Genomic DNA, 22,008 nt, shown 5'->3' on the forward strand with positions numbered 1-22,008 from the left:
TGCAGCAGTTCCTCTACTTCGTCTCTCTCCCTTTTACTGGTTTTATTGAGTCGGGTTTCTCCGGGGAGTGTCTGTGTCACAAATCCTCCTGTCGGTCGACACGTTTCAGCGGAGCGTGCGGCTTGTCCGCTGCGAGCAGTCAGAGTGGGAGGCAGTGGGCTAATCAAATCGAGTACTAACACCTCTGCCTTTAGCCTTTTCCACTCACTAGAGAGTAGCTCTCCTTTCTCCCTTACTAGATGCGCTGGAAGTCTTGAATATCTCCCGGGGACGATCGAAGCTTTCCCTCGGCTTCTTCTCGAACAGATGAGGCTTAGGTTTCTCTCGCGGACGATCGAAATCTTCTCTCGGCTTCCTCTCGGGCACCACTGTAACATTGAGGTTATAGAAATTTCAATAAAGCAGTTTTCGAAGTGACGCCTGACGCTTTGAATCGTCTTGTTGGTGCTCTCAAGATTACCTCTTACAACCACCACACTCATACGGAGGGGCTCACGCTGATCCCGATGCGAAGAACGATGCCTGCGGTCTACTGGGGGCTACTGTCTCGACTTCGGCTAGCTCTCCTACATCCTACTTCCTCTTTTCCTATGACAGTGAAGGGAGCGCTCACGGAAAGAGCCTTCCTTTTCTTTCCTCCTCCGGAGGTCCACTGCGGTGGCTCTGCGAGCTCCTGATCTTGATGCTGGAACGTCTAGCTCCAAATATTCTCCAGGACTGACTTACTCCAAATCTCCTGGACATTTTATTTTATATTTGTTACGGACTCTCCACCCAATTGAAGTTTTTACTGTGGCATCTCTTTCTCAATTTGACGCAGAGCGCAGAGGTACTAGAGACCTAGAAATGAAAGTTCCCTGTTTGAACACTGTTCAACGAACGTGTTCGATTCCGAACAAGGGGAACAAGGTTCGCTTTAATGTAAAAGCGAACGCGGTTGAACATTTCGGACGCCGCCACCGTCGCGGTATGTCGATAGATAAAATATATTAATGTTCCGGATTTGGCCATAGAATGTTTATGGCGGGAACAATTAAATGCTGAGATGTTCTAGAGAGAACACTTTATTGGTCTTCGCTTAAGTCTCCCTTCACTAATCACCTTTCGACGCGGAGATTCTGGGTAGCAGCCGGATACTGTAAATGTACTGTCAATGGCGCCCCGAGATAATTTCTCTGGTACACTTACTGGTGTGAGAGAGCTCTACGCTACAATTTGCTTCACCAAAAATAAACTTGACACTAGCATCAAATCTGCTAGACTCCACTGAAGTAATGTGTTTTGGTTTATTCCCTCATTATTATGCGCTCGTATACGTGTAGCTCGACCGACGTTTACGGGAAATATAAATTCCTCCTGAGTCTTTTTCCTCTCCACAAGTGATTTGCACAGTCTGGACACGCAACAACTGCATGTAGCCGCCCAGACCGCTTGGTGTTAGGGGAGTAAGTCCTCTCCACATTATTTGAGGAGGCACTCCTAAGGCAGGCTCGGGACCGATTATTATTAATATTATTATTAATCGTATCGGAATACTTTATTACAATGTAAAGATGTTATATTGCTGTTGTACTCCGTGTTGGAAGAATCCGGTAAATCTATGTACAGACCATCAAGGAACGCTTTCCCCGCAGTGTGGATGCTTCTTCTATGCTCCCAGAATTTTTGGGCAGAGGCGGTGTATTTTTAAGACCCAACGGTCTTGCCTATTGCGCCACTGGGATCCCCGGGACCGATGAATTAGGTCTCCGCTGCTACCGCCGCGAGGTGATCGATCTCTTCATTACCCGCAATGCCACAGTGCCCGAGTACCCAATGTAGACCGATCTCAGAGATGAGTGAGACCGTTTCTAACATTTTCCGGCACTCGAGCACTAGCAAAGAGCGGGACTTGTTTCTTGATATGGAAAGGAAGACTCAGTCAGAAGTACAGTAGTATACCTGCCGAGTGACACAAACCCGCTAAGTCCGAGTTGCGGACAGTGATACCCGGCCCCCGTCGTATCGGGTTCATTGATGTCCCCTTCCCGGTCTCCCCACGACTGACCGTTTTGAATTATTTACTGGTCATTGCAATGAAAGAGGAATTTCCGTGGTATATTAAGCTCCTGGGTTCATATCTTCAATGCATGTTCTGTCTTCTTTAACACTGAAAGAAGAATAATCCGTTTTGGTGTCTTTTTATTGGGAATATAATTTTACCAACTAACTGGAGCGAATGGTAGAAATCTCATGTGTTGCAGGATGAGGAGAGTTTGGATGTGAGCAATGGTGTAAAACAATCAGCGAGGATTCTCTTTGATGAAGACCATAAGCCAAAGTATCGATCTCTGGTTCAGGAACGCGACGAGCGTTTCATTGAGGGCCATGAGTGTGGAAAAGTGGAAGAAGTTGAAATTGAAGATGCAGATTCTGGACGTGGTGATTCCAGTGTGTCATCTGAGGTGCACGAGGCAACAGAAGAGCCCGGAGAACATTTGCAGATTGGCAAGGAATTCACGTTCCGTGTGACTGTTCTTCAAGCAACAGGAATTGCAGCTGAATATGCAGACATCTTCTGTCAGTTCAAGTAAGGGAATTTTCTTTAATTTTCTTTCAGCAAGATTTTAAGGAAGACTTTGACAATTTTTTCATCTTTAGCTTCTTGCATCGTCACGAAGAGGCATTTTCCACGGAACCGGTGAAGAATAGTGGTTCTGGTTCTCCACTTGGCTTCTATCATGTGCAGAATGTGACAGTTCCGGTGACAAAGTCATTCATTGAGTATCTCAAAACACAGCCGATTATGTTTAAGATCTTTGGCCACTACCAGAATCATCCATTGCACAAGGATGCCAAGCAGGATTGTCAGACACGACCTCCTCCTCGCCGGATGCTTCCACCTAGCATTCCCATTAGTCAACCAGTCAGAAGTCCTAAGTTTGGTCCCCTACCCTGTCCCCCATCTTCAACAGTTCTGGCCAAGCACGATGTCTTGGTGTGGTTTGAAATCTGTGAACTAGCTCCCAATGGCGAGTATGTTCCAGCTGTGGTTGAGCACAGCGATGATCTGCCCTGCAGGGGCCTCTTTCTGCTGCATCAGGGCATTCAGCGACGCATTCGCATCACCATTGTGCACGAGCCTACACCCGAGGTCAAATGGAAGGATATTCGGGAGTTGGTGGTGGGCAGGATTAGGAATACCCCTGAATCAGCTGATGAAATGGACGATGACTCTTGCGTTTTGTCTCTGGGTCTGTTTCCGGGAGAAGTATTGGACGTTCCAGGGGATGATCGGTCTTTCTTCCGCTTCGAAGCTGCCTGGGATTCCAGTCTTCATAACTCCAGTTTGCTCAATAGGGTTACACAGGCTGGGGAGACCATCTACATAACACTCAGTGCTTATCTCGAGGTGAGGCTCACATATCCGTCGATTGTTGGTTTATCCCACTTCTGAATTTTGTGGTACTTTGTGTATCCCACTTATCCCACTTCTGAATTTTGTGGTACTTTGTTTTTTTTTTCAATCAGCTGGAGAATTGTGCGCGTCCAGCGATTGTTACTAAGGATCTTAGTATGATAATCTATGGACGAGATGCCAGAACTGGACCACGTTCCCTCAAACATCTCTTCTCGGGGCAGTATCGCAATCCGGAGGCCAATCGCCTGTCCGGTGTCTACGAACTCTCCCTTCGCCGAGCATCCGAAGCAGGTAGTCCAGGTAGCAGAGAGTGCTGTAGAAATTAGATGTTGATCGGCATGAGACTATTGTCACGATTTCTTTTAGCCTTCTGAAGCTTCCTCAGATTTTCCACTTGATCGGTGATTTTCATGTATTTGTTCTTTCTTTTTGTGTTTAGGAGTTCAGAGACGCCAACGTCGAGTCCTGGACACAAGTTCAACGTATGTCCGTGGTGAGGAGAATCTCCATGGTTGGCGTCCACGTGGAGATTCACTAATCTTTGACCATCAGTGGGAACTGGAAAAGCTGACACGACTGGAGGAGGTGGGTAGGGTGCGTCATTTGTTGATGCTGCGTGAGAGACTGGGTATGGACACAAATCCCAATCCTACGACAAAGACAGAGAAGGATGTGTGCAATCTAGCGGCTAGAGCGGGAGCGTCGCCAGTGCACATGGTTATTCCGCCATCACCGCAGACGCCAATCAAAGATCAGCAGGCTCTGATGCCAGAACGAGAGTACACGCAGAAGGAGCAAGAGCTGCTGCTCAAGTGCATCCGACTGATTCAGGGTCGAATTGGAGCTAAGACAGAGCAAGAGAGCACCATTGGGCAGATTGATGCGTCACCAGGAGATGAGGGTTGTGCTGACATGACAGCTAGTTACATCTCCGGAAACTCTATTGAGTAAGTTTCTTATATAAGCAAAGTTTTCCGGCTGATATTCATCTAAACTGGTTTTTTCCCTTCACCAAAAGACTCTGCTCCCCGGAGCGAGTGGAAGTTCCCAATGGATGGGAAGCTCCAGCTCCGGCACCACAGCCAGCTCTTCCACTGAGGCTCTATGTTCCAGAACTGGAGGAGATTCGTGTGAGTCCGGTGGTGGCTCGCAAGGGCTACCTCAATGTCCTAGAGCACGGTGGATCGGGTTGGAAGAAACGCTGGGTGACTGTACGTCGACCCTATGTCTTCATCTTCCGGTCTGAGAAGGATCCCGTCGAGAGGGCAGTTCTCAATTTGGGCACAGCTCAAGTGGAATGCAGTGAAGATCAGGCAGCAATGGTGAAAATTCCCAATACGTTCAGGTAGGAAATTGTTTAATTTTCAGGGTTTCGTGTTTTCCAAGATCCCCTTACCTTGTTAACGATGAGCCAGAAAATCTCCCAAAACTGCCATTGCATCTGTCACCTTCAACCAGGATCGGCGAATTCAATTGTTTTTGGTCTTTCTGTCCTCTGCGTCGCCATTTCTGAAACGTTTGAAGTAATTTTCCCAGATGGTTCTCGAAGGTCCTTTGCAGATAGGGTATCCTTTAGGCACATCACGATGCTAAACTTCCAGCATTCTGTCACGGCTCAAGATGGAGACGGGGTTACAATCCTGGGGGAGGTGATTCTGTAACTCTGTGAAGTGATCACCTGTCAAAATTGCTGAACGCTTCTCTCTCTCTCTCTCTTCCTTCCCATCTTACATTTAAGCGAGTTTTGGCCCACCTGTGACGCATATGGAAACAACATAACCTCTGTTTTTGAAGGGTTTGGCTTCAGTTGATTCGCTTTGTAGAATTTTGAAAATTCTGCAAGGCAGGATTCGAGCTGGGAGGCCTTGAAAGGAGACGGCAGTGGCTGATCATTTGTATAAGTGTTAAAAAATGTTGGAGCCAGAACACTGGCCGCGGAACTCAACAAAGAATCTGCGGTTCTCTAAGAGAACCCCAATCATTTGTGCGAGGCCGTAGTCATTTGTGGGACTGTAGATCTTGAAAATGAGAATTCTGTGGTTAACTGTGTCAAAGGCTGCCAAGAGGTCAACGAAGGCAAAATCTGTAATTTTACCTTCCTCAAATACGTCCTCAATGTATTGAGTGAGGTTGAGTACTTGACCAGAGTTGGATTTTCCAGAGCGGTGTCCCGCTTGCTCTGTGATCAATTTGTCCTCTACGGCAGGTGCAATCCTTTGCAGCACCGATTGTGGTTAATTCAGACTATAATCCACGCTTATCTGATGTTGGAGCTCTACCTCCAACTCAACTACCTTTGAATAAATGTAAACAAAATCCGATTAGTATGAGAAATATATCCACCTTGGAGTTCTCTGAAGATTTCTCACCTTTGGATAAAGAATGTAAACAAAACGAATTAGTGTGTGGACTTTGACTACCTTGAGTCTCCAGTCAGTCTCTCACCTTTAATGGGGACATAACAAAACAATAATCAATTGCCTATTCGGCGCGTAAGGATAATTTTTTTTTCCAAATTTGATCAGGGCTTCCGAACGGTCCACGTTGAAAGGTGAGGCTGCCACGCTGCTGCCACGAGCCACAAATAAAATTGATTCCACGATAGTCCTTTATTTTTCACTACTGTAACTTCTCCACAATTGAACTCCTCACTACTTCCTAATCTCAACAAATTTTAAATTAACTTTAATTTTGAACTTCTGCACTGGATTTGAATAAATTTTTCTCAAGCAAATTTATTTTTCCGTCGCAGAAAGAGAATGATGAACATTTGACAACTGCAAAACAATGGCCCCCAAGATAGAGAGAGATCGGAACCACTACAGCGGCCATGCCGCGTCACTCAGGGTGGAAAGCATTTTTTGAATCCGACGGTTGGCTTCCACACCTGTAGGGGAATTCTGTAATTTTCGTGGCATTGTCACGCGTGAGTTCGAAACCATTCGAGCTTTTTTTTGTCATATGATATGAGTTCGAAAATGCCAAAAATGCAATTCATTGAATTTTTAATGAAATCCTTTTACTTGATGATTTTACGAAAATACAGTCTTGATTGATTTGTTTAACAAAATTCATTGTCATTTGAATTGCCAGAAATCTTAAATAATGTGACTTCTGACAATGTCACGTGAGCTGAAATGGCAATATCACGGCTACAGAATCGCATTTTCGAAAAAGCTCTCCTAAGATTCGAACCCAATTTGTCATATGGCATTGCCAGAGCGTTACAGGAATTCCCATCCTGGTCAGACAGGCTTTCTATGGCATGGCACAAAGTTTTCTTATTCGCCAAAATGTCGGTCTAACCGCTCCCAGTTCTTGGAAAAACTTATTTATCAATACTACTGTACTACTGTATTGTGATGCTTCAGCTGCTCGTGCTGCTGCATCGTTGATTCATTGGGGAGATGTATTCCTGAATGTTTCGGCCTCCGGGAGGGTTGATAGGTTTACAAATTTATTTATTAACTTGTTCGAAAGAGTTGTGCCCAAGAAGCGCTTCCTTATTCCTCCTCTTTCCACACCATGGATTGATGACGGCGTAGTAACACTTATTAAACGCCGAGATACAGCCTATAAAAAGTGGAAGCGGTCGGGTTCGCAAAGGGATGAAAGAAGCTTTAAAAAGCTGCGCAATAAGGTTTGTAGCTTTATTAAGGCTCGCAAAAAGCGACAATTTTGTAATAGCCTCAACCCTAAACTCCCTTCCAGAACACTTTGGGCGAATATTAAGAAACTTGGCTTGCGACCCTCCATTTCGCCAAGTGAGAATCATTCTTTTAATGCAAATGATTTTTGTTCCTTTTTCTCGTCCTCCTCAGCTTGTATTTTGGTTTCTCCTTCTCTGCCTTCCGCGCCCTGGGAGGGTTTTAGCTTCAGCTGTGTTTCGCAAGAAAATGTGGTTTACGCTATCTCCTGTGTCAAGTCTAGTGCTATGGGGTGTGATGGCGTCTCCCTCGATTTTATTAAAATTCTTCTCCCGGTAATTGTACCAGTGCTCACTGACCTATTCAATCACATTATTGTGACTTCAACTTATCCTGACTGTTGGAAAAGGGCTTTAGTAGTACCTATTCCCAAAATATCTAATCCCAAATCTCTCTCTGACTTTAGGCCAATTAGCCTTATCTCTTCTCTCTCAAAAGCATTCGAAATCCTCCTTCATGAGCAAATCTCTCAATATTTGTCTGACAATGGTATGCTTTGTGAGTTCCAGTCGGGCTTCCGAAAGGGTCACAGCACTACTTCTGCCCTTCTCAGGGTAGCTCATGACATTTCTTCAGCTATCGATCAAGGTCATTTTGTGATTCTAGTTCTGCTAGATTTCACAAAGGCCTTCGACAGTCTTCCTCACGATTTGCTCTGTTATAAATTGTGCTCAATTTTCAAATTCTCATCTTCAGCTGTCGCCCTTATTCGATCTTATTTTTAAGGAAGATCGCAAGTTGTCAAATTTGGTGATGATATTTCACCTCCTGCTTCCCTAAGCAAGGGCATCGGTCAGGGTTCAATTCTTGGCCCTCTAATGTTTTCTCTCTTCATCAATGATTTACCCTCTGTGCTGCTAAATTGCTTTTTTCACCTTTATGCAGATGATCTTCAAATTTATGTTGAGGGCGATCCCTTCAACCCTTCAAATGCCTTTTCTCTAATGAACGCAAATCTTTCCAATATTGAAAATTGGGCTTCATTAAATGGATTAGTTTTGAATCCGAAAAAGTCCCAGGCTATTGTTATTTCTAAGAAAGCTCTATCATTTAATTTTCAACCTCTATACCTACACGGTGAAATTATCCCTTTTGTTGATCAAGTCAAAAACCTTGGTATTATTTTCAACTCTACACTCTCATGGTCTGATCATGCCACATCTATTTGCCGTAAGGTCAACTATTCTCTTTACACTCTTAGACGCGTCCGGGACATTACGCCCTATGACACTCGCTTGATCCTCGCTCGAGCGCTTCTTCTTCCTTTTTTTATCTACGGGGCAGAGCTCTTTTTTGCAGCGGATAGTGACACAATTCGTCGCTTGACAGTGTCCTTTAATGATTGTGTCAGGTATATATGCGGTTTAAGTCGCCGAGATCACATCACTCCTCACAGAAATGTGTTCATTGGTTGTGATCTGCCATCTCTTTTGAGAATGAGAGCTGTTTTATATCTCTTTCACCTGCTGATATTTGGATGTCCTGAGTACCTGTCGATTCTTTTGGTTAGGGGGGGGTTCGACCAGGGTTCGGGGTCTTATAGTGCTTAAAGTTAACAGTGATTGCCTTTATCGGACGCTTTTTGTGAAAGGCATCATTATTTTTAATTCTCTTCCGTGTGGTAGTCGGAATTCCGCGGTTATGATTAAATTCATTTAATCATAACTTTTGAATCCTTGTTACAAGATAAGTCAAATTTGACACAAAGTTACTTAGATGTATTGGCTCTAGATACGTGAAAACAATAATCCTAGAACATAACGCTGGACTACTTAAAAAACTGATTTTTATTAATAATGCAAAAATAACCATTTCGTCGCCACTTTTTACTACTTTTCGCCAGTTTTGTAAAATTTGTAACCACTTCTCGCCACCCACTTGAAAAGAACCACACTCGGTTATTTTAGGTAATGCTATGAAAAGAATACATTCACCATTTCTCTTTCCTTGTGATCACTTTATTATTACTCTCTTTAAATGATTTTTCTTCACTTTTATTTGAGAAATCAAATTATGGGGCTTTTGCAGAAAGTAAACAATGCAGATTTGACAACTGAAAATGTACGAAGTGAAGTTAGCGTCGCCTATTGAAAAGATATGGCGACAGGTGGTAAAATCAATTCCAGAATATTACCACTTCTCGCCATGCCTCATTTTTATACAAAAATAATATAAAATGAAATATTAATTGACTAAATACAAATTTTATGTATTCCACAAGTGCAATTAAATATTCAATAGACAAATTATTTACCCAAATACACTCAGTCCCGGCATTAAGTCCTTCGGGATTATGCACCTGACGGAATTATGCACACACAATTATGCAAATTTGCCTGCCATCGGGGGTCAATTTATGAAATCATTTTTGAAATACGCCTGAATGCATACTATGGTGCGACGCGGGAAATTTGAAAACATTTTGCTACTTTTCCAGACAAAATTTCAATTTCTTTTTTTTAAGGTATTTTTTTTTTATTATTCTAACCATTTATTGAAGAACTCTGGCCATGTACTGTTTGTTAATGCATTTATATTGTTGAATTAGTTGAAACATTTGAATCTTTTTGTTTGAACTACTTTTACCGACTTTTACTCTGCGCGAAATTCGTTCAACGGTCAATTTATTCAAAAGAAAGCCCCTGTAGGTATGCAAATTTTCTCGATGCATAATGCCATTTCGCGCGTTTTTTTCGGTCCCGAAAATGTGCATAATGCCGGGATCTAGTGTAGGTATTTTTGGCCTGATGAAAATTTGACGACACTTAGTATATTTGGTAAGAGATGTTGGATTCGATGCACTTGCTTAAAATATTGCTCTAAAAAGTGATCAAAATCGTGAATCCAAAACGAATAATTATTATTTTTTGATTCTATGCGTAGAAGCAGAAACAATACAAAAAAAATTGTGACTCATTTATTTCATAAATTGCGAAAAATAGCGATTTCAATGTAAGTGGCGAGAAGTGGGGCACTGGCGAGAACTCGTGATTCCACCCTGTGCTTCTTATTTTTCCACTCATCTTTTTTTCCTTTTCTTTTTCTTATTAAGATTCTTTTCTTTATTCTGAATTGTATTTTGCTTACTTTTTTATATGTTCTTCAATCACAATTGTAAGAGGGGTGACCCTATTTTTGTGATTTAAATATATTCATTATTATTATTATTATTATTATTATTATTCCTCCATTTAGTAAGAGAGTCATTTGAAACGAAAGAAAAAATCCTTCGACAAGAATCTTACCACTTCTAAAAATTACAGCAATGCCTATTTGTGTTGTTTTCAGTGTGGTGACCAAACACAGAGGATATCTCCTGCAAACTCTGGGCGACAAGGAAGTCCACGACTGGCTCTATGCCATAAATCCTCTGCTCGCGGGTCAAATAAGGTAAGACGTCAACTTTTTTCTTGATTTGAATTTTTGGCACTGAATGGGAAACCATTTTGTTGGGATTTTAGATCGAGACTTGCACGACGAAATGTGGAATCGTCTGCCGCTCAAGCAGTTACTTCATCTCAGCATTCGAGCAAATGAGACACAATCACGATGGAATCTGTTTTGGTGTATTAATTCCCTTCTCAGTTTCTCATTAAGTTTTCAGTAATTTAGTTTTTTTAATTATAGAATTTTTTACTTGTTCATTTTTAAGATTTTAAATATGAAATTGTTTAAAAAAAACGGTCTTTTTTCAAAAGGTATTTTAAGTGTTAGATATTGTTATTTTTATTGCAACAAAACACCAAAATGGACTTTTCATCGTGAGGCGATAAAGACGTAACAGTCACATTGAACAGATTTAAATTAGGCAGGTAATGATTATTATAATAAAACAACAAAAAAAATACACTACAAAAAAATATTATAAACAATTCAACTAGAATGATTTATCAATTATTGTACTAAAAGTTGAAGGTAAAAAAAAAGATGAAAAAAATTGAGAAAAAATATCTCTAATATACCAAAAAAAAAATAACTAAAAATTAATTTACACTATAGATGAAATATTATTGTATTACATGAAAAAAAGGCATATTTATTAAATGTGTAATAATCACTTGATAATTTTAAAGAGAAGAAAAAAGAAAAAAACCTATTGAAATTTACAAGATTGTGAGAAGAAAAACCTCCCTAATTCTATTGTAATTTAATTTTGCTCTGTGATGACATTTTTATTTATACAAGATGAAAAAAAAAATAATGAAAATTGTGGGTAAAAGCTAAAAAAAAATACCTTGTTGTAAATAGTTTTATTAAATTATTGAAGAGAAAAAAAATGAGATTGCGGAATAATTAGGCGAAGAAAACATTTTTGTAGATGGAAAGGTATAGAGAAATGATTTGTTAGCTGAGAAAGAAAACACCTAAAAAAAAGGAAGATAGGCACAGAAGTGTTTAGTTTGAAGAAGAAGAGGAAAAAAGATGAAGAAAATTCCTGATTGAAAAGTTGATTGTGCTGTAAATAATTGTGAGAAAAAATTGTATAGTTTTCAGTCTCAAATGATACGTAATTGGCTGCATTTGTTGAATTTCTTGCTAAAGGAAATCCCCAAAAGAGGACTTTTCTGAAGGAATTTGATCCTTCCGGAAAAGAAAATCAGCTAAACTTTACTTGAAATTCCAGAAAAATTGATCTTTTTCAGCTGAAAAGTCAGTAAACTCTTCTTGTTGAGGGTTCAATTTCAAGGAATTTTCGGGAAAGTTTAGAAGACTTTTTTCTTTTTCAGGATGGAAGAAACTCCAAGGAAAATGCTCTCCTAAGAAAGGGATTTGCCTGTATTTCTGAGAGATCTTTTTTCAAACAAAGTGCACTCCCTGAAAGTTGTTTACGGACATTTTTCTTTATTTTTTATGGGATTTTTTAAAGATAATTTACAAGAAAATTGTCAATCCCATGATGAAAATTTTGAAGCAGAGGGATGACGCCTGAGACAATGACTCGTAAACCCCGAAAAGACTTTATTGGTATTCGTTTCCCAATCCCAAAAGATATTTTTTACGAGTCCGAAAAGTCCGAGAATCCCAAGAAATACTCCGGGAATCCGAAAATATTTTAATGGTATTCGCAAAAACTTGATAACCCCAAAAGAATATTCGTGAATTTGTGAATCCTAAATATCTGCGAATCCCAGGATACTAAAATGGTATTCGAAAAATCAGAGAATCCCAGGAAATTTTTTGCGAGTGCGAAGGAGCTTTTGGTATTCGAAAATCCGATGAAAGTTCTCGTGAATCCGAGAATACTTCAATGGTATTCGCAAAAATTTGAGAATCCCAAGAAAGTATTCGTCAATTCAGGGATACTTACATGATATTTGTAAACCGAAGAATCCCAAGGAAGTTTTCATGAATCCGAGAATACATCAATTGTATCCATAAAAACTTGAGAATCCCAAAATATTCGCGAATCCAAAGGTACTTCAATGGTATTCGAGAATACAATGAAAATTCTCGTGAATTCAAAAATACTTCAATGGTATTCGCAAAACCATATAATCTCAGAAATTTTTTTTGCAAGTCCGAAACTAATTGAATGATATTAGAGAATCCAGAAAGACTTCCAGCAAACTCAAGAATACTTCGATGGTATTTGCAAAAAATTGAGAATCACTAGAAAATATTCTTAAATCCCATAGTCTCAAGAAACTGTTCTCGAATCCCAGAAATTTAAATGGTACTTGCGAATCCGGGAACCAGAAAAGTCCAGTAAAAAAATAACAAATCCGATAATCCCAAGAAATTGTTCATGAATCCCAAAATAATGGTATTCGCAAGGTATTTTTTTTAATGTGAGAGCACGTAAAGAAGATTAATTTAATTACACATTTGTTGCTCACATGAAGTATACGGGTAACTGTAAAATCCATCAAAACACGGCATTCATCCTGGAAGGAGAGTTGTACAACTTTCCCTATGCAGGGTACAGTATTTTGCCAAAGTTTAAGGCACTCAGACAATGCTGAGGAATTACAATGATTAAATATTTGATTACATTTGAATAATACTTTAAATCAGGAGTGAGGAAGAACCGTTAGAAACCGAATAAATGACCATTGATGTACTTTCATTTTACGTTTGTTTGGTTTCAAATGCTTACTGCACACCTCTGCTTTAAATTTAAAAATCGAGAACAGTTTCCAGCGCCATTCGCGGGAGAATCCAGCGTCCTCGCGAAGAGGAAAAGTTGCCACTGTTATCGCTTATTTCTTATTTTTTTTTTTTTAGTAAAAATAAAATTGATTCGATATTCAAATAATGAAGAACAGAGTGCAACAAGGTCTCCACTCTCCACTTATTTCCTGCCAATGAAAATTTGACAATTAATTTCATGCACTTTTCAATGCTTTCATTTCAAATGAACTGAATAGGTTCCACGGGTTCCCTGAAGAATATATGGGTTCCTCGGGTTCCTTAAAAAGCATGTGGGTTCCCTGGGTTTCCCGTGAGTTCCCTAAAAAATGTATGGGTACCCCGGGGTCCCTGAAAATTTTCTGGAAAAGAGTTCCTGGAGTTTCCGGATTCCTGGGAAAAAATATATGAGTTTTCTGAGATCCTTGGAAAAATGTATAGATTCCCCGGGGTTCTTGGAAAATTCTACGCGTTCTTCGGGTTTCCTGAAAAATGTATGGGTTCCTCGGGTTCCCTAAAAAGCATGTGGGTTCCCTGGGTTTCCCGTGAGTTCCCTAAAAAATGTATGGGTACCCCGGGGTCCCTGAAAAATATATAGGTCCCCCGGAGTCTTTGGAAAATTTATGGGTTTCCTAGGATTCTTGGAAAAATGAATGGGTTCCCTGAGGTCCTTGGAAATGTATGGGTTCCCCAGGGATCTAGGAAAAATCTATGGGATCCCCGGGTTTCTTGAAAATGTATGTTTTCCTCTGGTTCTCTATAGAACGTGTGGATTCCCTGGGTTTCCCTTGAGTTCCCTGAAAAATGTATTAGAATCCCGGTGTCCCTGAAAATTTTATGAGTTCCTGGAGTTTCCGGATTCCTGGGAAAAATGTATGAGTTCCCTGAGATCCTTGAAAAAAATGAATGGGTTGGCCTTGGAAAAGTGTATGGGATCCCCGGAGTTCTTGGAAAATTCTATGCGTTCTTCGGGTTTCCTGAAAAATGTATGGGTACCCCGGGGTCCCTGAAAAACGTATAGGTTCCCTGAAATCCTTGCAAAAATCTATGGATTATCTAGGATCCCTGGAAAAGAGTATGGGTTCCCCGGGGTTCTTGAAAAATTCTATGTGTTCCCCGGTTTCTCTAAAGAATGTATGGGTTCCTTAGGTTCCGTGTTCCCCGTGAGGTCCCTGAAAAATATATGGGTTCTCCGGGTTCTTTGGAAAAATCTATGGGTTTCCTGGAGTTCTTGAAAGTATATGAGTTCCCCGGGGCTCTTAGAAAATGTTATGTGTTCTCCGGTTTCTCTGAAGAATGTATGGGTTCCTTAGGTTCCCTAAAAAAAAAGTGTGGGTTCCCCATGAGTCCCTTGTAACATGTATGGGTCTCTGAAAATATATGGGTTCCCTGGGGTCTGGAAAAATCTATAGCTTGCCCGGGTTCCCTAAGATCCTTGCGAGTACGGATTCCCTTCCTTCACTGAAAGGAAAAATTTCTGAAAATTCAGAGACCATAGCAAATTTTTCTCCGCTTGAGGACGCAGTTGTCTCTCGCAAATGGCGCTGAAATCTGTTCTCAATTTTCAATTCTCAGTTCTCAACCAAAATTTGTTTCCATGACTTTTCAAAATAGCCAACAGAAAAAGAATATCCAAATCGAATGCAATTTTGAGGGAGTGGTACTTTGTTAAATGAAGCGTGGGATCATTTTAGAGCCTTGTTATTGCTGTGTGAAGAGAGGTTTATTTTTTCACTCGAGAGTAAAAATCACGAGAGAAGGTCAAAGGGATGGCTAATGGAAATTTTTGAAGGAAAAAGAGTATTTTGAGCTTTTTAAACTCCAAAACCAAAGATTTTTCCACATGGGAGCATTTTTCTTTCCTTTTTTTTATAATAGGAAGTAAGTGCTTGAACAAAGTAAAAAGAAAAAAGATAGATATTAATAGAGAAGAATTTTTTATTAATCTCATTGTATAATATTCCCAATAATTTATTTGGTTGTCTCCGTCGGTATCACAAAATGCCACTGATCCTAATTTTCTTTGTGGAATCTTCTCCCCCTGGAAAAAAAAACACACGACATAGTTGTTCAATTATTCCCAAAAAAAAGAATAGTCTTTCTCTCTAAAAAAAAAACAAAAATTATTGTATTAACGGAAAAAAATCTATTAAAAAAAAAGCTGAATGTATCTGACTTGAATATTTGTGGCAATTAAAACACAAGACACCCATGAAAAAAAAAGAAACAAAAAACTCACATTATGAATAAAGAAGCTTTAAAAATTGCTCAGAGTTCTGACATCATCTTGATCCCTTTGAGCCCGGCCAGGATGTTGCAGGCTGTTATCCGGGACATCTCCTGGCGCGTTGCAATGTCAGCACTGCCAATGTGGGGCAGAAGGACGATGTTCCGGAGGGTCAGAAGGGGACTGTCTAGGGGAAGTGGCTCGGGAGTTGTGACATCAAGGCCAGCAGCACGGATTTTACCCGTCTGCAGTGCCTCGAAGAGAGCATCCTGGTCCACGCAGCCTCCGCGGCTGGTGTTTATGAGGATGGCATTTGGTTTCATCTTGGAGAGGGCTTCAGCGTCAATTATGTGGTGAGTTTTTGGGGTCAGGGCACACAGGACAACTACATAGTCACTCCGCATGAGCAGCTCATCCAGGGAAGCTTTTTCAGCTCCCACTTGCTCAGCTTCGTAGGGATGATTCGAGCGGGAGTGATAGAGAATATTGGCCGGTTTGAAAGGAACCAATCTCTTCGCTACTTCCTGTCCAATCCTCCCAAACCCAATCAAACCCACTGTCGACCCCTTGAGCCCTGGACCGCACATCCAGGCTGGTTCCCACGATTGCCAGCCTCCATTGTACACTTCCTTATTCGCCTCAAACAGACGCCTCCCAGTGGCCAGTAACAGAGCCATCGTGAGCTCAGCCGTAGCATCTGTCAGTACATCCGGAGTATATCCCACCCTGATCCCTCGTTTCTTGCACTCAGCCACGTCAATGTGATCATATCCCACGGAAATCGTAGCAACCACCTTGAGATTCGGCCCTGCCTGATCCAACAGCTCCACATCAATCTTCTCCGTCAGCGCACAAAAAATCCCATCTTTCCCACCAACATTCTTCAACAGCTCATCCCTGGGCACTGGACAAGCCCCATCCCAGCAACTGACATCGCACCTTCAATATATCCCCCAAAGATCCCCCAATGTTATTCCCATCCGTTAAACTTTCAAAGCTACTCACTCCTCTCTCAGCAATTCCATCCCGACCTCTGCATAATCCGGCCGTGTAACGTACACTTGGGGTCTCATATTGATCTCCTGGATGTCCCCCAATAAGCCACAAGATGTGTGAAATTTCCAGATTCCGATGGGTGCGTTCGTTTGCCTGAAATTGAGACGTGATACTATTCTAGCACAGTGAGTTCTTGCAGGATTTCTCAGGAAGCAACTTATTTGTTTCACAGCATTCATTGTTTACTTTTAAATTACTTTTTACAGCGAGTTTTTCTTCGGTCCACTTCCTTGACACTCAAACATTTAACAAGATTCTCTCAGCGATATTTTACCACATGGCACAACATTTAACAGGGTTCACTGATTCATATTTTAACGACTCAATTCTTCGCAATCCGCCCGCGCAAAAAAATTCTGCGAGGAACAACATTTAACCCTTTAAGGACGAGACACTTTTTACGGACTGAAAATCAACAATAAACATTAAACTGAGAAACATAATCAATGATAAGTCTTACATATAACATTGGATAGTGCAACAGAATTTGATTCGGTGTATTTTGTGCTTCTATGAACGATAGGAACAAAAATATCCCAAAAATGTAAGTAATTTTTCTGATAATACCAATGAATAATATTAGGTGAGATTCTTAACAATCTCACCTACTATAATCCTAACAAAATTTCATGTCCTCCGATCGCGCTCAAACTTGGCCAAAATGTGTTTCGCCACTTCCTGATCACGAATATATGGGGGGCTAAGTTACGTTCCCGGCCGGCCGGCCGGCCGGCCGCTCTTTGGAGCTTAATAGCTCCTAAACTAAAAAAGATATCGACTTGCGGTTTTCGGCAAAGGTTATATATCGGGTGAAAATTGCAACATGGTGCATTGACCCCCCACCCCCCACCCCTCCTTCCGCCATTTTGAAGACCCCCCTTTTTTTGTTTTCTCAATAGCTCCGGCCCTATGGCATCGAGCGGGCTCAAATTTTAGTATGTTATAGCTGGGCCTTAGAGCTTTCCATCAATACCAAACTTAAGGTTCCCCGACCCCCCTGACCCGAGCTATAAGGGTCCAAAAAAATTTTCTTAAAATGGCCATAACTCCGATTCTAATTGTCAGAATTTAAAAAATGAGGGCTTTTTGGAAAGCTCTCGTGAAATGCCACTTTTCCTTCTAACATCGCAAGTTCATAAAACCACCGCTAGGGGCGCTTTTTTTAAAAAGAAAATTTTTAAATCTTAAAAGTTAAATAACTCAAAAATTCCTTATGCAATCGGGCTGAAATTTTAGTATGTTGTAGCCGTTGATTATACCTATCAAACAAAAAAAACCTTAAGTCGATCCATAACCCCTGACCCGAGCTATAAGGGGTCAAAGTTCGAACATTGACCGGCCTCTATCTCCGGTTCTAATTAACATAGCGACATAAATTTTACCTTTTTGGTTTCGTCTCGACGAGCACTTTCAGATGGAAGTTCAAAAAGTCACCACAGGTGGCGCTGTGATAGCGTCAAAATTCATCGAAATTCAAAGTCACTTTTCTCAAAAACGGCATTGTGCAAGTTAATGAAATTTTAGTATGTTGTAGTCCAGTCTAGGACGTTTCCAAAATGGTGCGTATGTGCGCTGTGGTTTCAATAGAACCGGAGATATGAGGGGTCAAAGTTCACAAAATTTAAAAAATCATATCTCCGGTTCTATGTGACCGATTTTGATGAATGAGGGCTTAAACGAAAGATCTCACCAAATACTACAACTTTCTAGAACATTTGAACTTCGTGGGACCAACACCAGGGGCGCCACAGTCGAAAAACCAATTTCAATATCACATAACCTCAATTATCTCGACTGTCGCTGAACCGATTTTGATGATTACTTCGACATAATTGTAGAGCACATTTGTCTCTACATTTCGTCCATACATCATTTTCCACTCAGACTAAGCTATCACTCAGATTTTGCCGTTTAAGTGTGAAAAAATTGATTTTTCCCATAATAACGCTTTGAAATCACTCAGATGCCAATTTGACTGCCTCTACTCCACCAAGACACTTAAAATAGGGTTTTGAATGGAAAGTCCCACAAAAGACAACAATTCTTTGATATAGTTGAAGTTCAACAAATGACTACTTGGGGAACTCTGGATGAAAAAACGAGTTAAGAAACAAAAAACCTCGATTATCTTGACTTCTGAGTAATCGATGAGATCATGTTCTATGGAAAAATTATAGAGAACATTCTGGTCTACATTTCACCCATATAACACTTTTCTGTCAGTTCATCCAAATCCTTGATATTTTGGTTTAAATACAAAATTTGTATAATTTCACGAATTTTATTCAAGATAACTGAATGGCGTCTCCCAACTTCAGCTCTAAATCGAATTTGCATGCACTCCGAGTTAGCTCACGTTAAGAATCTCACCTACATAAGCCGGTTAGGATTATCTGTCCCTTTTTCGCTTTAACGAAAAATATTACTTATGAGTATTGTAGTTTTTATTGCCAAAAGGGTTTTGCTTAAAAAAATGAGAAGTATAAAAAATAAATAAAATCAATTATGAATTTGAGAATTTAAAGATTCGCCATTTTTGAGCTTAAATATTTACTACATAGCAAATAGCTAGAGACTTGCAAAAAATATTCGAGATTCCTTCAACTTTCTACTTTACAATTATGTACAGACATAACAAAAAAATAACTTTGGGTAGTCAGGAAAAATTATTTTCATTATGGGACACCGGTGTTCTAATCGTCCTTAACTCTTTCGTCTCTTTTGGGACTCTGAGTACCCAAAGAAGCATATGAATGTTCTGTGAAAAACAATGTTTTTTAATTATTCAGAACTGATAAAAATCCGATTCTTGTGGATGATTATATACTATAAGGATGTCCAAATATAAGACATTTTTTGTAGGACCTCAATTAATTCCTGAGCTTAGATATTTTTGATTAAAAAATGGTGAAATTGGCTTGCAGCATATGCTGCGGTCCGGAAAGAGTTAAAGGGTTAAACCGTACTGGTTAAGCCCTTTAAGGACAAGAGGATCAAAAATTGGAGGTAAAAAAAGATCATTTCTTCTTTATAAGACGCGATATATCTCCCAGAGCAGCCATCATTCTCTTTTAGTGGCCAGAATCCCACTTCTGACACCAATTAGGATCGAACGAACACCTCTTCGACATTATTATTATTAATCGTATCGAGATATTGTATTACAAGGTAATCATTTTTACAATGTCCATATCCCGTGTTAGAAGAATCTGCTAGTCCGTTTGTAGACTCGCCCAGGAGCGCCTTCCCGTTATGTGAATGCTTCTTCCATGCTCCCGGAGTTGTTGGGCGTAGGCGGTGCATTATATTACGTTATTAACATATGAAAATTGAAATCAATCCGCCCAAGAGCCAACGGTCTTGCGTCTTGCCTATTGCGCCACTGACTGATTCCCCCACCTCTTCAACAGGGAACCCTTATTGATATTTTTGTTAAGATGTTGAAATTTATAATGCATCTAACAAAATCTAATATGACGTTTTTTCTTTAGGTAATCTTCGTTTTTCGATAAGGATAAGTGTTCGAATTTCGTATTCCAAATGGTAGGGGAGACTGGGGCAAAAAGTCACAAATCGAAAAATTCAAAATTCAATATCTTCCAAGGTACAAAAGATAGCGGCTCCAATTTTTTTCTATAGATAGCCTCCATAGGTCTTCTTCAATGTCGTAAGTTTCTTAGAATTCGAACAAGGAATTTAGAAAATAAAAAATATCGAAATTTGTAGCCCTATTTTTGAAATATTTTCCTTGCAGAAGATAACAATTATTACCTAATTTTTTTCCAAAATTGATACACTTTGGTGAATATTTCCTAAAAAAATTGGATTCTTTGAATACGGATCCGCTATCTATTTTAGAATTTCACAAAAGCTCTTTTCTCCAGAAATCCTTTTATTAAAAACGGTCACTTGGGGTAAAAAGTAACAAAAGGTATAGAGCAAAAAGTAATAAAAAGCGAAGCAATTTCTGATGTTTCATGGCGAAAAGAAACGTCATTATCATGTCTCGACGCTTGTTGTTTGCATTGGTCAAACGATTTGCAGTCTTTTGTGTGTTTCTTTCTAAAATAGCTTGAAAAGCGCTTTTCTCGTTTTGTCACTTTTTTCGCAGAGGAAACACCGTTTACAAAGGTGTAGATGAATAAATTTTCTATGAAAATGTGTCCTCTAAGTATTTTTTCAAATTTACGGAAGCCTGTAATGAAATGAATCAAAATATGATAATGCCCAATGTCTGGTACTATTTGCCACAGCATTTTTGAAAAGTCACAAAATTACCATTTAGAAATTGGCTTGATAAACGTATTTCCTTACAAAATAGAGGAAAATGACTTTCACAAAGTTGTAGAGCGGTAAATTTCCTATAAAACTGCGCTAAATTAGAAATTTTTGAAGCGCTCGAGTAGCTTGTAAAAAAATAAAATATCCGTTTTGTGACTTTTTGCCCCAGTCTCCCCTACAAAGTAGGGTGTCAATAAGTCCTAACAGGACTTCTTAAAGTGTCAATAGGTGTTCCTGTCACCCTATTCCGGATTTGGCCAAAGAACATGAGCCTTATCGTGAGTTTATCTAACATGAGTTTATCGTGATAGCAATAAGTGAGCATTTTGTTTGTTGGCTTACTATCCTACCCAGCAAAACTTCGTTCTGCAATTCCGCAATTTTTCTTCTTCATCCTTTTTAACGGTCATTAATCGCTAGCGGGACTAGCGATCGTAACGGCGACTCCTAATCAAAATTTGTCTCGAGTAAGCGAAGTCTCACACCCCTTACCTAATGGCTACTTCAGAGACAATTATTTCAAATCTCTAAATTTTATTGTAAAAATTGTGGAAAATATACTTCTAAAAATGAAAAGAATTTTGTTTTCATTTTTACTAAATAATTTTATAGCAATCATCTGAAAATCACATCGTAAATTTTTGTAATTTAGCTTCGAAATTGGAATTCTGGAATGAAAATATGGATAATTCTGGTTTTTTTTAATTATTTAGAACAGATAAAAATCTAATTTTTGTGGATGATTATATACTATAAGGATGTCTAAATTATTTTTTGTATAGGACCTCAATTAAATTCCTGAGCTGAGTTAACTCTTTCCGGACCGCAGCATATGCTGCAAGCCAATTTCACAATTTTTAATCAAAAATATCTATGCTCAGGAATTAATTGAGGTCCTACAAAAAAATATCTTACATTTGGACATCCTTATAGTTTGTAATCATCCACAAGAATCTGATTTTTATCAGTTCTGAATAATTAAAAAACATTGTTTTTCATAGAATATGCATATGCTTCTTTGGGTTCTACAGTCCCAAAAGAGACGAAAGAGTTAACTCTTTCGTCACTTTTGGGACTGTAGTACCCAAAGCAACACATGAATGTTCTGTAAAAAACAATGTTTTTTTTTTTTTTAATTATTCAGAACTGATAAAAATCCTATTCATGTGGATAATTACAAACTATAAGGATGTCCAAATGTAAGATAT

At 39.7% G+C, this 22,008-nt stretch overlaps 2 protein-coding genes across 16 annotated transcripts in view; one reads left to right on the plus strand and one right to left on the minus strand.

Annotated features, from left to right (window-relative positions):
- LOC129803672 (kinesin-like protein unc-104) overlaps positions 1–15,502 on the plus strand; it is a 52,801-nt gene extending 37,299 nt beyond the window's left edge. For 5 of the 14 annotated variants that reach the window (XM_055850393.1, XM_055850398.1, XM_055850399.1 and 2 more), the window contains 7 exons: positions 2,226–2,569; positions 2,641–3,391; positions 3,511–3,700; positions 3,840–4,347; positions 4,419–4,745; positions 10,396–10,497; positions 10,569–15,502. In XM_055850393.1, the coding sequence (XP_055706368.1) occupies positions 2,226–2,569; positions 2,641–3,391; positions 3,511–3,700; positions 3,840–4,347; positions 4,419–4,745; positions 10,396–10,497; positions 10,569–10,644 (2,298 nt within the window). In that variant the 3' untranslated portion in view covers positions 10,645–15,502. The remainder of the gene's footprint in view (positions 1–2,225; positions 2,570–2,640; positions 3,392–3,510; positions 3,701–3,839; positions 4,348–4,418; positions 4,746–10,395; positions 10,498–10,568) is intronic. The other 9 variants (XM_055850395.1, XM_055850405.1, XM_055850400.1 and 6 more) reach the window with 3 other exon arrangements.
- On the minus strand, positions 15,157–16,791 carry LOC129803686 (glyoxylate reductase/hydroxypyruvate reductase). Of its 2 annotated transcripts, XM_055850429.1 has the most exons (4): positions 16,706–16,785; positions 16,469–16,612; positions 15,476–16,402; positions 15,157–15,277 (listed from the first exon to the last, which is right to left on the minus strand). In XM_055850429.1, exons 2-3 carry the CDS (start codon positions 16,534–16,536, stop codon positions 15,505–15,507), a joined length of 966 nt encoding a protein of 321 aa, XP_055706404.1. In that variant the 5' UTR covers positions 16,537–16,612; positions 16,706–16,785; the 3' UTR covers positions 15,157–15,277; positions 15,476–15,504. The 2 variants fall into 2 exon arrangements, with proteins under 2 accessions (XP_055706404.1, XP_055706403.1); XM_055850428.1 differs by having other exon boundaries at positions 16,469–16,791.
- Positions 16,792–22,008: the final 5,217 nt, after the last annotated feature.

Source organism: Phlebotomus papatasi, chromosome 2 (assembly GCF_024763615.1).
Source record: "Phlebotomus papatasi isolate M1 chromosome 2, Ppap_2.1, whole genome shotgun sequence".
Lineage (NCBI taxonomy): Eukaryota > Metazoa > Arthropoda > Insecta > Diptera > Psychodidae > Phlebotomus > Phlebotomus papatasi.